We start from the raw sequence: 15,050 nt of genomic DNA, 5'->3' as shown, positions 1-15,050 counted from the left end.
TCAGTTCAGACACTGCCAGCCTGAGTCAGGTCATTCCCCTCATCAGGCTTTTGCAGAAGAAGCTGGAGGCATTGAAGAAGGAGCTAAAAGGGAGCGATTCCGCTAGGCATGTGGGACTTGTGGATGCAGCCCTTAATTCGCTTAACAAGGATTCACGGGTGGTCAATCTGTTGAAATCAGAGCACTACATTTTGGCCACCGTGCTCGATCCTAGATTTAAAGCCTACCTTGGATCTCTCTTTCCGGCAGACACAAGTCTGCTGGGGTTGAAAGACCTGCTGGTGACAAAATTGTCAAGTCAAGCGGAACGCGACCTGTCAACATCTCCTCCTTCACATTCTCCCGCAACTGGGGGTGCGAGGAAAAGGCTCAGAATTCCGAGCCCACCCGCTGGCGGTGATGCAGGGCAGTCTGGAGCGACTGCTGATGCTGACATCTGGTCCGGACTGAAGGACCTGACAACGATTACGGACATGTCGTCTACTGTCACTGCATATGATTCTCTCAACATTGATAGAATGGTGGAGGATTATATGAGTGACCGCATCCAAGTAGGCACGTCACACAGTCCGTACTTATACTGGCAGGAAAAAGAGGCAATTTGGAGGCCCTTGCACAAACTGGCTTTATTCTACCTAAGTTGCCCTCCCACAAGTGTGTACTCCGAAAGAGTGTTTAGTGCCGCCGCTCACCTTGTCAGCAATCGGCGTACGAGGTTACATCCAGAAAATGTGGAGAAGATGATGTTCATTAAAATGAATTATAATCAATTCCTCCGCGGAGACATTGACCAGCAGCAATTGCCTCCACAAAGTACACAGGGAGCTGAGATGGTGGATTCCAGTGGGGACGAATTGATAATCTGTGAGGAGGGGGATGTACACGGTGATATATCGGAGGGTGAAGATGAGGTGGACATCTTGCCTCTGTAGAGCCAGTTTGTGCAAGGAGAGATTAATTGCTTCTTTTTTGGGGGGGGTCCAAACCAACCCGTCATATCAGTCACAGTCGTGTGGCAGACCCTGTCACTGAAATGATGGGTTGGTTAAAGTGTGCATGTCCTGTTTTGTTTATACAACATAAGGGTGGGTGGGAGGGCCCAAGGACAATTCCATCTTGCACCTCTTTTTTCTTTTCTTTTTCTTTGCATCATGTGCTGATTGGGGAGGGTTTTTTGGAAGGGACATCCTGCGTGACACTGCAGTGCCACTCCTAGATGGGCCCGGTGTTTGTGTCGGCCACTAGGGTCGCTAATCTTACTCACACAGTCAGCTACCTCATTGCGCCTCTTTTTTTCTTTGCGTCATGTGCGGTTTGGGGAGGGTTTTTTGGAAGGGACATCCTGAGTGACACTGCAGTGCCACTCCTAGATGGGCCCGGTGTTTGTGTCGGCCACTAGGGTCGCTAATCTTACTCACACAGCTACCTCATTGCGCCTCTTTTTTTCTTTGCGTCATGTGCTGTTTGGGGAGGGTTTTTTGGAAGGGACATCCTGCGTGACACTGCAGTGCCACTCCTAGATGGGCCCGGTGTTTGTGTCGGCCACTAGGGTCGCTAATCTTACTCACACAGCTACCTCATTGCGCCTCTTTTTTTCTTTGCGTCATGTGCTGTTTGGGGAGGGTTTTTTGGAAGGGACATCCTGCGTGACACTGCAGTGCCACTCCTAGATGGGCCCGGTGTTTGTGTCGGCCACTAGGGTCGCTTATCTTACTCACACAGCGACCTCGGTGCAAATTTTAGGACTAAAAATAATATTGTGAGGTGTGAGGTATTCAGAATAGACTGAAAATGAGTGTAAATTATGGTTTTTGAGGTTAATAATACTTTGGGATCAAAATGACCCCCAAATTCTATGATTTAAGCTGTTTTTTAGTGTTTTTGGAAAAAAACACCCGAATCCAAAACGCACCCGAATCCGACAAAAAAAATTCGGAGAGGTTTTGCCAAAACGCGTTCGAACCCAAAACACGGCCGCGGAACAGAACCCAAAACCAAAACACAAAACCCGAAAAATTTCAGGCGCTCATCTCTACTCTCTCTACCTGTTGCCCCTCTCCCCCACCCCCCCCTCACCCTCTCCCATCTGCACTGTAGGCACATCAACTGGCACACGCATGATAGGGCCGTGTCAGACAAGGGAGACCAGCATGCAGCCGGTGATATACATTGGTTGCCGGGCACTGTAGCTTGTGGTCTCCATGCTGGTCTATCCCGCTGTGTCAGGAGTAGCTGCTCCCCCCGTGCTGTTGTCCGGCAGCGCCGGGCTCTAGGAGCGGGGTCTCCCCACCATGCTGTGGGCTCACCGGAAGAGTGGTGGCTCCCCCGACAGCAGGCAAGTTTCTCTCTCTCCCTCCCTCTCCCCTCCGCCCACCTAATGTGTAAAAAAGAGGGACTCTGCCTGTCTAATGTGTAAAAATTGGGACTCTGCCTACCGTAATGTGTAAAAGGGGACTCTGCCTGCCATAATGTGTAAAAGGGGCTCTACCTTGCATAATGTGTAAAAGGGGACTCTACCTGGTGTAATGTGTGTAAGTGGTGCTACTGTGCAGCGTAATTTGAATAATGGAGACTTCTGTACAGCGTAATATAAATTGGTATTATTTTGTGGCCACACCGCTATATTTTTGGCACACACCTTGACCCTGTTTTGTTAATGGGGGAGGGGGGGGGGGGGGGGGCGCTGATGCGGTTTCTTGCACACAATGCTAAAATTTATAGTTACGGCACCGGTGTTCATAAGTGCAGCACCATGTGTTCACTTAATTTGCTGCAATTTATCACTATTTGCTAGATTAAGTAAGGCTGTAATGTCCCAGTACATTGATACTATTATAGCAGTGAAATAAATTTTGTTATTCAGCCCAATATCATTGGTGCCTATCAATTATTGCCTGATACATATATTGCATCAGACACTGATGCAATATATGATTTGCCGATTTGCTAGTTACATGCAGCCGTTAGTTGACACATTTGTAGCAATGGGTGATTTCAAACTCGTAGCCGTTTCCAATTCTGTTCCCTGAGCTGGATGAAATCTATCATACAATGTATCTTTATTCTTGCAATGATCTCATGTTCCACAATTAAAACTGTATAAACCACGGCGCAAAGTACTGGTGTTAAGTATAAGACTATGAGCTATATGCAATAGCGGGCGAATCGCGTCATTAGATCCGCCCCTGTATAATTCGCCCGCTATCGCCAGCCGCAGCCCTATCGCCGGGACCCTGAATTCACTATATTCAATGTATAACTGATTCGCCCCTCCCGCAGGCGGATTACGGCCAATCGGCGAGTAGTGGGCGTACTGAATTCGCCTTCCCGCCGAAAGCAGCCCTTTATTAGGGCTTGTTTGCTGCACGTGCTCTGCAGCCATTTTGTGAACCTGCAGAGAGGTGTGTGGAGGTGCAGAGCTAGCAATTTGGTTGTTTGCTGTGGATATCGTTTGGACACCCCAGCAGGCTTTATTCCAGGACAGTCAGGAGGATTCCTGTTACCCCGGAGCAGAGCCATTTTAGGAGCTTTTACTACATTTGTAGGTAAGTACCACATGTGTGTCTGGTGTTGCATGTATGTGTTTGTGTAGTGGGGGTTGCCATGAGGTGTACATGGGGTGTTTGTGCATGTGTGCAGGTATGTGTATAGCCCCTTGCTTGTGTTGCTGCATTTTTAGGGGGAGACTTGTGTTTTGGGGTAGTTTTTCACGTTTTTTTTTTATTCTTTAATTGACTTTTTTGGGTCTTCTATTAGCATTGGTGTACCTCCTGAGTGTGTTTGGATGCTTTCTGGCCATTTTGGGGTGATTTGGAGCAATTTTAGTCGACAGCCTGGTTGACATGTGCTGCTGATTGTTTTTCAAACATGTGTTTTCCCGCCTAATTTTGCTGTGGGGTACCTCCTGAGTGTTTTGGGATGCTTTCTGGCCATTTTGGGGTGATTTGGAGCAATTTTAGTCGACAGCCTGGTTGACATGTGCTGCTGATTGTTTTTCAAACATGTGTTTTCCCGCCTAATTTTGATGTGGTGTACCTCCTGAGTGTGTTGGGATGCTTTCTGGCCATTTTGGGGTGATTTGGAGCAATTTTAGTCGACAGCCTGGTTGACATGTGCTGCTGATTGTTTTTCAAACATGTGTTTTCCCGCCTAATTTTGCTGTGGTGTGCCTCCTGAGTGTGTTGGGATGCTTTCTGGCCATTTTGGGGTGATTTGGAGCAATTTTAGTCGACAGCCTGGTTGACATGTGCTGCTGATTGTTTTTCAAACATGTGTTTTCCCGCCTAATTTTGATGTGGTGTACCTCCTGAGTGTGTTGGGATGCTTTCTTGCCATTTTGGGGTGATTTGGAGCAAGTTGAGTCGACAGCCTGGTCAACATTTTGTGAGGGGCAGCCATTTTGTGAGGGGCAGCCATTTTGTGAGGGGCAGCCATTTATACATGTATGTATTTTTTTTTTTTATAACAGATGTCAAGGGACAAGCCGACCCGATCCGCCCCTTCCCCCACCCCCTCGGATCTATCCCTGCATAGCAATGAGGAGTGGGAGCCAACCCAGGAGGCGGATGCGACCGACCAGGCATCTAGTGACCAGCCGCGGTCGTCAAGGGCCCATGAGAAGTCCAAGAAAAAGCCTAGTAAAAAGGTACTTAACCACACCTGCAGACACAAATAGCATCAAACTTTACCCACTGTAGTTTGTGCAATGCCAAGCACACCTACTGTAATAGGTGCGCAATGCCAGGGATACTGACACTCACAGGTACATACCGATCTTATTAAAAAAATTTTTTTTTTTTTTTAATCCCTAAAGGCAAGAAGCCAGCCAGAGGAGCAGTCAGAGGAGGAAGCCTCTGGTGAAGATGCATGACAGAAAAAGCCGCGTGGACCCAGATACACTGAGGCGGAAAACTGTACCCTAGTAGATTGCGTCGACAGGTCCTACGACATTTTGTATGGACTAAGGGCACAGACCACAGCAGCTAAGGTAAAGCGGAACATCTGGGAATCCATCGCCAGTCAAGTCACTGCAATATCTGGAAACCGCCGGAGCACCAGAAATTGCTTGAAGCGGTACAGTGATTGCCGCAGACAGACCAAGAAGTAGATGGGGATTCAGCGCCGACATGAGACAGCTACGGGAGGTGGCCCGGCTCTCAATCTGAAGTGGCTACCCTGGGAGGACGTTATTAGAAGGCGCATGAACCCTGCCATGGTCGAAGGAGTTCGCGGAGGTGTGGACTCCAGCCGTCCTGCTGGCTTTCCCCAGGAGGAAGAACCGCCCAGAAGACGGAGGAAGGCGGGAGACCAGCCGTCCAAAAGGAGGTCTGATGGTAAGAATACATTCACATGAGCTGTACTTCCTTTAAATTTTTTGTATGTGCTAATGTGCTTTTTTTTTTTTCCCAGACAGACCTGCCCAGTGGACATCACCTGCGCACAGGACATCGCCAGCGCACGGACCGTCACCTGTGCAGCAGGCATCGGCAGCAGCGCGCGGATCATCAACTGCGCCGCAAGCATCGCGAGCACACAGATCGTCACCTGTGCGCCACAGTTCGTCATCGCGCAGTTGGTCACCTGTGCACCAGACGACGTCAGCGCACAGACTATCACCTGTGCGCCAGACACCGTCGGCGACCACACCACAAGATGGGCGCCAAACTACAGCTCCTGCGCGCAGGTCATCACCAGATCGTCGTCTCTCCAGGAGCTCTGGGACTGTGACTGAAGAGCCTCAAGACACAACCCTTGTGGACCCATCACCCGATCTGTTTGAGTCCACAGGGTTAACAGACGAAACTTTTCTTGGGTTTGAGGACAGCCGTGCAGACGTATCCAGCCAGACCCTTGAAAAGTCTTCCGAAACGAGGACAAGTGGAGCTCCTGGAGCAGCGGCATCACAGGATGGAGAAGGTTTGTATTTATTTTGTGTGTGTGTGTGGGAGGGTGGAGGGGGGGGGGGGGGGGGGGGGTCAGCAGTTGTGTAAAGTTTATTAACTTTCCCAAAAAAATTATTTTGCAAACAGTGGTGCCACAAACCAGCAGCGGACTAGCTTCGGGGATTGGTTCCTACTTCAGGCCGGATCTCCTACAGGAGTCGTCAGAGGATGACGAGGTGGAAGTGCAGGAGGCTCCAGTTACTACATCCCTGCGTGAGTAAATTGAATTGTGAGCCTTCAAAAAAATGTATGATGAATGTGTATAATATTGTCTAATTTTCTTTTCAGCTGCCCAAATCCAAGTTGTGGCAGACATCCAGGAAGGGCAGAATCCCTCAACTGTTCAGAGGGTTCACACCCTGGCATCAGAGATTGGGACACGCCAGGATACATACACAAATGTTGTGGGAAGCAGACTGGACAACATTGAGAGGACAATGGAGAAAATGTCCAACAGTCTGCATGAACTGCAGAAGACTCTTTCCGACAGCACGGCCACAATACTACAGATCATAATTCAAGATCATAGGGAGAATATGAACGTACTTAACATTCTGTCCGATTCCATGGTCAAGCTTGTGGAAAACACCTCATGTCTGGCAGAAAGCAATAAGAACATGTCGGAGAGTCATCGACACTCCTCTTCCAGCCAACAGGTCATCGCAACCACACTGCAGATGATCTATGAAAAGCTCCCAGTACCAGCTCATCAACACGCTGGTGATCCACCATATCCGCCGTCGCAAGCCACAAGGACGCATCGTACCCTTCCTCAAGTCCCATCCCAGTACAGACAGTCACAGATGTACCAGGGATATACAGGGATGTACCCCACCCCCCAGATGCCTCCACCACCGGCCGCACAATCTTCAGCAGCATGGGCACCGAGGGCCAGTCAACATACTCCCCAGCCTCCCAGGACATCCACGCCCTATCAGGGGGAAGAAGAGGATCCGGACAGACTTCCACCATAAACCCGGTCGTATTATTTTATTTTCTTTTAAATGTTTTTCATGTATCCCTGTCTTCCCCTCCCATTAGTTTGTTGTTTTTCTTACTATTGTTTTTTCTTTGTTGGCCTTCCCCACCCGTGACCGGGTACTACCAAGGAGCTTTGTGTAGGCATACATGCGCGGGCATGTATGCGGGCGCGTGTGGTAACGGATGAAAGCTCCTTGCGGCTACATGTATGATGGGCCAAAGAGCTATTCTGATACCCCCTTTTTCTTCCAAAAATCCTTTTTTGTAATGTACAGTAGGCTTTAATCGTGTGAATTTACTATTCACTAGTCTGTGTTTTTGACTTATTCATAGGATTGGTGAGGAGAAATGAAGTGGACGGCATAAGTTTGTGTTGTGCGTACCAAGGTGAGTAGAACCATGTTTAATTCAAGAAACTTTGAACCGCATGCCTTTGTAGAACAACACCGTCCAGCAATGGGTCATGCTGGGCTGTGTTGTTCCACAAATGTTAGCGTGTCAAAGTGCTGACCACTGACGCCACTCTTTCACTTTGAACCGCATGCCTTTGTAGAACAACACCGTCCAGCAATGGGTCATGCTGGGCTGTGTTGTTCCACAAATGTTAGCGTGTCAAAGTGCTGACCACTGATGCCACTCTTTCACTTTGAACCGCATGCCTTTGTAGAACAACACCGTCCAGCGATGGGTCATGCTGGGCTGTGTTGTTCCACAAATGTTAGCGTGTCAAAGTGCTGACCACTGACGCCACTCTTTCACTTTGAACCGCATGCCTTTGTAGAACAACACCGTCCAGCAATGGGTCATGCTGGGCTGTGTTGTTCCACAAATGTTAGCGTGTCAAAGTGCTGACCACTGACGCCACTCTTTCACTTTGAACCGCATGCCTTTGTAGAACAACACCGTCCAGCAATGGGTCATGCTGGGCTGTGTTGTTCCACAAATGTTAGCGTGTCAAAGTGCTGACCACTGACGCCACTCTTTCACTTTGAACCGCATGCCTTTGTAGAACAACACCGTCCAGCAATGGGTCATGCTGGGCTGTGTTGTTCCACAAATGTTAGCGTGTCAAAGTGCTGACCACTGACGCCACTCTTTCACTTTGAACCGCATGCCTTTGTAGAACACCACCGTCCAGCGATGGGTCATGCTGGGCTGTGTTGTTCCACAAATGTTAGCGTGTCAAAGTGCTGACCACTGACGCCACTCTTTCACTTTGAACCGCATGCCTTTGTAGAACAACACCGTCCAGCAATGGGTCATGCTGGGCTGTGTTGTTCCACAAATGTTAGCGTGTCAAAGTGCTGACCACTGACGCCACTCTTTCACTTTGAACCGCATGCCTTTGTAGAACAACACCGTCCAGCAATGGGTCATGCTGGGCTGTGTTGTTCCACAAATGTTAGCGTGTCAAAGTGCTGACCACTGACGCCACTCTTTCACTTTGAACCGCATGCCTTTGTAGAACAACACCGTCCAGCAATGGGTCATGCTGGGCTGTGTTGTTCCACAAATGTTAGCGTGTCAAAGTGCTGACCACTGACGCCACTCTTTCACTTTGAACCGCATGCCTTTGTAGAACAACACCGTCCAGCAATGGGTCATGCTGGGCTGTGTTGTTCCCCAAATTTTCATTGAAAAGAAATGAACATGAATTTAGTGTGTCTTTACTTTAATATACTTTTTTTCTTTTCCCCACAGATATCTATATACACAAGAAAAGAATGTAAAGAAGAACAAACTACTTTTTTGTTTTAATTAACTTTCAAACTTTATTAAAAAAAAATTTTCTTCAATAAACTTTTAAAAATAGAAGTTTCCTGTGGTTTTTATTAAAATTTGTAATGCAGTAGAATTGTACGTAAGTAGATTGCCCGGGGAACTGTCTCTTCAAATCCACGCCACTTAGGAAGGATACACCGGAAGACCTGTGGAAGAGAACAGTTTGAGCTTCCAGATGTGGGTAATAGTGTCACCCTGGGACTGGAAAGAAGAGGTACATACAGTCCACACAACACAAGCGGGGAACAGTGGGTCCAAATGCAACCCTCCGGCACTTGCGTCACTACACATCCAAACATTCCCTGACCAGCATTGGTGTTTCAGGGAATGTTTGGATGTGTAGTGACGCAAGTGCCGGAGGGCTGCACTTTGGACATGCCGGGGTGATTTTGGACAAAGGGAGTTCTGGGCAATCCATCTCACCTGAGGGGGTTGTCTGCTACATGGCGGAGGTTCAGGTCCACATCACCAGTAGGTCGCCCATGGAACATCGGGTGAAATGGCGTGTCTTTTCACATCCACGCCACTTGGGAAGATACATCGCAGGACCTGTGGAAGAGAACAGTTTGAGCTTCCAGATATGGGTGATAGTGTCACCCTGGGGCTGGAAAAAGAGGTACATACAACAGTCCACACAACACAAGCAGGTTGCAGCGGCCCAAATGCAACCCTCCTGCACTTGCATCACTACACATCCAAACATTCCCTGACCAGCATTGGTGTATCAGGAGGGAATGTTTGGATGTGCAGTCTTGCAAATGCCGGAGTGCTGCACTTTGGACATTTCGGGGTGATTTTGGACAAGGGAGTCTTGTTGGTCAATGCATCTCACCTGAGGTGGTTGTCTGCTACATGGCGGAGGGTCAGGTCCACATCACCATTAGGTCGCCCATGGAACATCGGGTGAAATGGCGTGTCTCCTCACATCCACGCCACTTGGGAAGATACACCGCAGGACCTGTGGAAGAGAACAGTATGAGCTTCCAGATGTGGGTAATAGTGTCACCCTGGGACTGGAAAGAAGAGGTACATACAGTCCACACAACACAAGCGGGGAACAGTGGGTCCAAATGCAACCCTCCGGCACTTGCGTCACTACACATCCAAACATTCCCTGACCAGCATTGGTGTATCAGGAGGGAATGTTTGGATGTGCAGTCTTGCAAATGCCGGAGTGCTGCACTTTGGACATGCCGGGGTGATTTTGGACAAAGGGAGTTCTGGGCAATCCATCTCACCTGAGGGGGTTGTCTGCTACATGGCGGAGGGTCAGGTCCACATCACCAGTAGGTCGCCCATGGTAGAGTTGGATAAAAGGGTCAAATATTTGCGGTAACCAAACAGGATAAAACAGGGGGGAACAAACTGTATAAACACGGCCTGGGGATACACATCAACAGGATGTAAAACTCTGTAATAGATAAATGAAGAGGTTTTTTAAAAAAAAATCCAATGTCAGTTTACACGATAATACAAATGTTGTCAGTATACTCACAGGTAACTGCAAAAATTTTTTGTATCACTGTCCGCCGGGAATCCTCTCCTTCGCCCATACCCACCGGTAGAGCAGAAGACCGGTTCCCGCGTAGGAAAGCACTACGACGAAGAGTCACCGGCAAACGGTTTGCGACACATATGTTGTGTAAAATACAACATGCATTTACCATGCCGCAAACCTTCGACGGTGAGTACAAAAGAGCACCGCCGGAAGTGTCTAAACATCGAAACCGGCTTTTAAGTACACCGAAGGCACGCTCAATTACTCCCCTCGATGCAATGTGTGTCTCTTGGTAACGTTTTTCTGCTCTACCAACAGGATTAGACAATGGGGTCAACAGCCACGGTTTGTTTGGATAACCCGCATCGCCTATAGAAAATATAAAAAAAATGTTAGGTACTTGTAAAAAATAATAAAAAAAATAATAATAAAATAATAAAAAAATGAAAATACATACCTAACAGCCAGCCACCAGGCATGTTTCCTGTTTCGAACTTGTCAAACAGCGATGACTGGCTTAGGATGAAGGAGTCGTGAGATGATCCAGGAAATCCCACAAAAATGTTCAAAAATCTCATGTTTACATCACAGACCGCCTGCACGTTCAGGGAATGGAACTGTTTTCGGTTCCGAAAACATTCCTCTGAATTCCGTGGCGGTCTGATCTGCACGTGGGTACAGTCAATCGCGCCCAGCACATTGGGAAATTTGTATTTGTTGAAAAAGCCTAATTTGATCTCACGACATTCGCTGTCCGTCTCTGGAAATGTGATGTACTGGATCGTCAATTTGCGGAAAGCCCTAATGACTTGGGTTATACAGCGCGACAGTGTCGACTGAGAAAAACCGCATGTTTGAGACAGTGTAGGCTGGAATGTGCCTGACGCCAAAAAACGTAACGTCCCCAGCAGTTTCTGAAAACCGCTGATTGCACGATTTGACCGTGCCCGAGGTTCCAAGTCGGCCTCCAACAGAGCGAACAGCGAATATATGTCGCGAGTCGATAAGCGATAATTTTGTATCACCTCGAACTCGCTGAGATCCTCCAGTTCACGCCTAGTGCGATACTGGCGTGGACGTGGAAATGAAACCCGCAATACTGGCTCACCCAATGCAGACATTTGCTGACCTGGATCCTGATGTTCATCAGCACTTTCTTCCTCCATCATACTTGCAGCCAGCATGAACAACACAATCTGGTCAGAAAAAGGCTCCATCATTGTAGTCAGTACAAAAATAGGAATGTGTTTTAAAACGCAGGGATTTTCCTAAAAAAACGATTCCACAGAGCTGACTGTAAAATGGCTCCTTCTCCCTGTAGTCTCAAACCCAGGAGTGAGGAGATAGGAGGGGCTTTGCAGAAGTGTATCCTGGGTAAAACTGTGGAATCATGGGTAAAATTCCCTCAGGAGATTGAAGAAAAAAATATTCCTTTAAAAAATCAATTAAATAATACTTGTGAAGCAAAAAAAGACAAACCAAGTAGATAATCCTTTCAAATATAAATAGATATGCTACTAGCAATCCTCAAATATCCCAAAAAATGATGTTCTAAAAAATTTTTTTGAGAACCCGCCAGTCAACTGAGGCGGACTGAAATAGGCGAATTTGCGGTCGAAAAGTACTGCAGGCGAATTTCCAAACTTGAATTGAATATGCTTGGGGCGAATTGCAGCATCTGTACCATTGCAGAAAAGTCGAATGCGAAAAAAGTCGAATTGACAAAAGTCGAATTCTGAATGTCCGTTTTTTTTGCGAAAAAGTACTGTACTGCATAGGCGAATTGATTTTTTGAGGCGAAAACGTTCCGGAATTCGACTTTTTCTGAAATTCGACCGCAATTGCATATACCTATCAGTCTACATCAGTATACCGGGCATGGATTCTCATGCATATTCTTTAACAAATTGCAGCACATACGTATATCTGACATAAGTTTTAAACACTGAGTGTGATGTCATATGAGTGCAGTTATTATGACATATTTGCTGATAGTACACTTGATATAAATTATACCCCTTTCACATCGCACTGAAAACCCAGTACCGACACGGCATATTGCCGTGTCGAAACGGGTCTGTGTGCGATGTGAAAGGTCCAATTGTGAATTAGCGGGTCGCCTGACCCGGTAATTCAACCCGCTAAAAAAGAAGGGTTCTTACCGGGTTGATTACCGGGTCAGGCGCAGTGTGAATGGGAGCCGTTCCGATGCGAATCGGCTCCCATTCACAGCATAGGCAGAGGCGGCGCAGGAGATGAGCTCATCTCCCGGCGCCGCCTCCACCCCCGCCCCTGCTGCTGCTGCTCCCTCCGCTGCTATGGCAACCGACCCGGTATATTGCCGGGTCGAAAAGCCAGCAGAGGAGCGCAAATGCCGGATCCCACCCGGTAAGTACACGTTTGTCTTACCGGGTAGGATCCGGCATTTGCGATCTGAATGCGGTATTAGTCACTCGTGATTCCTCATGCTTATTCCCCTGTAATTTGTAGTGTATATAGCTCTCTCCTCTCCATGCGATTGTATCCTGGCAGCACTAATATAAATCTTTATGTGCACATAAATAGTTTCTTCAATTAGATAGGCTGCATAGTGTGGGTCTGGAGATAATTTAGAAATACATTTACTTTCCAGTACAAAGTAGCGGCCATAACGCCGCGACACGTGTTTGTGATAGACTTCTGCCTCTGATTTATGGGCAGATGTATTAAGCCTAGATAAGTGATAAAGCAGTGATAAGTGGAAGGTGATAATGCACCAGCCAATCAGCTCCTAACTGTGAATTTACATATTGGAGCTGATTGGCTCGTGCGTTCATACATTACCAGGAAAGTCCAGGAACAGAGCATTTTCTCCCTCATGGAGAGGGTCAGGTAGGCAAGTATGAATATACCCCATTGGACTAAATTTAATATGCACAATCCATACATCCTAACATGACCCAGTCCTGGAGGGATAACGTGCTATCTTAAGTTATGATTGCAATAACCTGTGGGGAAACACCTTTCTTATCTATTAAATAGTTCAACACAGGTGACACCAATCATATATTAAGAAGGAAGTCCAGGTAGAGAGCATTTTGTCCCTCCTGGAATGGGTAATGTTGGGGGGTATGCACAATCTAAAATACACTCCCCCACCTTCCATCGGGGCCCCCTTGTCTTAAGTGCCCCGGGCACCCAAAGGCTTAATCCAGCCCTGCACCAGTACTTGCAGTTTATACAGTTTTAATTGTGGAACATGAGATCATTGCAAGAATAACGATACATTGTATGATAAAGTTCATACAGCTCAGGCAACAGAATTTGAAACAGTTACAAGTTTAAGATCACCCATTGCTACAAATGTGTCAGCTAACGGCTGCATGTAACTAGCAAATCAGTAGTTATACTGAGCTGACTGAACAAAGAGTAATCACTGAACAACTGAATAAACAGCAATGTTTATTCAAACTGACTGAAAAAACAGCAATGTTAATGAAAAAGAAAAACACCGTAATAATTAGTACTGATGAGCGGGTTCGGTTTCTCGGAAACCGAACCCCCCCGAACTTCAGCCTTTTACACGGGTCCGAGCCGTGCTCGGATTCTCCCGTGTGGCTCGGGTAAACCGAGCGCGCCCGAACGTCATCATCCCGCTGTCGGATTCTCGCGAGGCTCGGATGATATATATAAGCAGCCGCGCATCGCCGCCATTTTCACACGTGCATTGAGATTGATAGGGAGAGGACGTGGCTGGCGTCCTCTCCGTTATAGTAGAAAAGAGTGACTTAGTTATAATTGTGGGGAGGATTGGGGACGGGGAGCAGCTGTTAGGGAGTACAGTGCAGGGTTTTGATTATAATACCACCAGAGAGTTTAATCCGTTGTTTCTCTGCCTGGAAAAAACGCTCCACCATATCTGTGCTCAGTGTGCTGCACTGCTTCATGATATATCTGTGCTGAGTGCACTGCTCACACTGCCTAATTGTGGGGACTGGGGAGCAGTTATAGCAGGAGTACAGTGCACAGTTTTGCTGACAGTGACCACCAGTCCAGTATACGTTTGCCTGCCTGAAAAACACTCCTGTGGTGGCTTTTTTTTTCTTCATACTAGTTTAGCAGTCTGCTGACAGTGTCCACCAGGTCCGTTATTATTATACAGTATAATATATATATATATATATATATATATATATATATATATATATATATATATATATATATATATATATATATATATATATATATATATATATAGCAGTACGGTAGGCCACGGCTGTACCTACCTCTGTGTCGTCAGTGCACTCGTCGTCCATAAGTAATATAATACTATACTATCCATCCATCTACATTGAATACCTATGGTGGCTTTTAGTTGTGCGCATTAAAATATGGAGAACAAAAATGTGGAAGTTTAAAAAACTAGGGAAAGATCAAGATCCACTTCCACCTCGTACTGAAGCTGCTGCCACTAGTCATGGCCGAGACGATGAAATGCCATCAATGTCGTCTGCCAAGGCCGATGCCCAGTGTCATAGTACAGAGCATGTAAAATCCAAAACACAAAAGATCAGTAAAAAAAAAAATGACCCAAAAATCAAAATTAAAAGCATCTGAGGAGAAGCGTAAACTTGCCAATATGCCATTTACGACACGGAGTGGCAAGGAACGGCTGAGGCCCTGGCCTATGTTCATGGCTAGTGGTTCAGCTTCACATGAGGATGGAAGCACTCAGCCTCTCGCTAGAAAAATGAAAAGACTTAAGCTGGCAAAAGCACAGCAAAGAACTGTGCGTTCTTCGAAATCACAAATCCCCAAGGATAGTCCAATTGTGTCGGTTGCGATGCCTGATCTTCCCAACACTGGAC

At 47.0% G+C, this 15,050-nt stretch overlaps 2 protein-coding genes across 4 annotated transcripts in view; one reads left to right on the top strand and one right to left on the bottom strand.

Annotated features, from left to right (window-relative positions):
• Positions 1-15,050, bottom strand: part of LOC134909504 (probable cation-transporting ATPase 13A4) — a 293,601-nt gene that overhangs the window by 265,123 nt on the left and 13,428 nt on the right. The window lies entirely within an intron of this gene.
• On the top strand, positions 6,045-7,181 carry LOC134911398 (uncharacterized). Its single transcript, XM_063919631.1, has 2 exons — positions 6,045-6,155; positions 6,231-7,181. The coding sequence occupies exon 2, from the start codon at positions 6,380-6,382 to the stop codon at positions 6,914-6,916; it is 537 nt and encodes a 178-aa protein (XP_063775701.1). The 5' UTR covers positions 6,045-6,155; positions 6,231-6,379; the 3' UTR covers positions 6,917-7,181.

Source organism: Pseudophryne corroboree, chromosome 4, assembly GCF_028390025.1.
Source record: "Pseudophryne corroboree isolate aPseCor3 chromosome 4, aPseCor3.hap2, whole genome shotgun sequence".
In the NCBI taxonomy this organism is placed as follows: domain Eukaryota; kingdom Metazoa; phylum Chordata; class Amphibia; order Anura; family Myobatrachidae; genus Pseudophryne; species Pseudophryne corroboree.
Note: the sequence above shows the minus strand (reverse complement) of the source record. Positions and strands in the feature narration are given on the sequence as shown.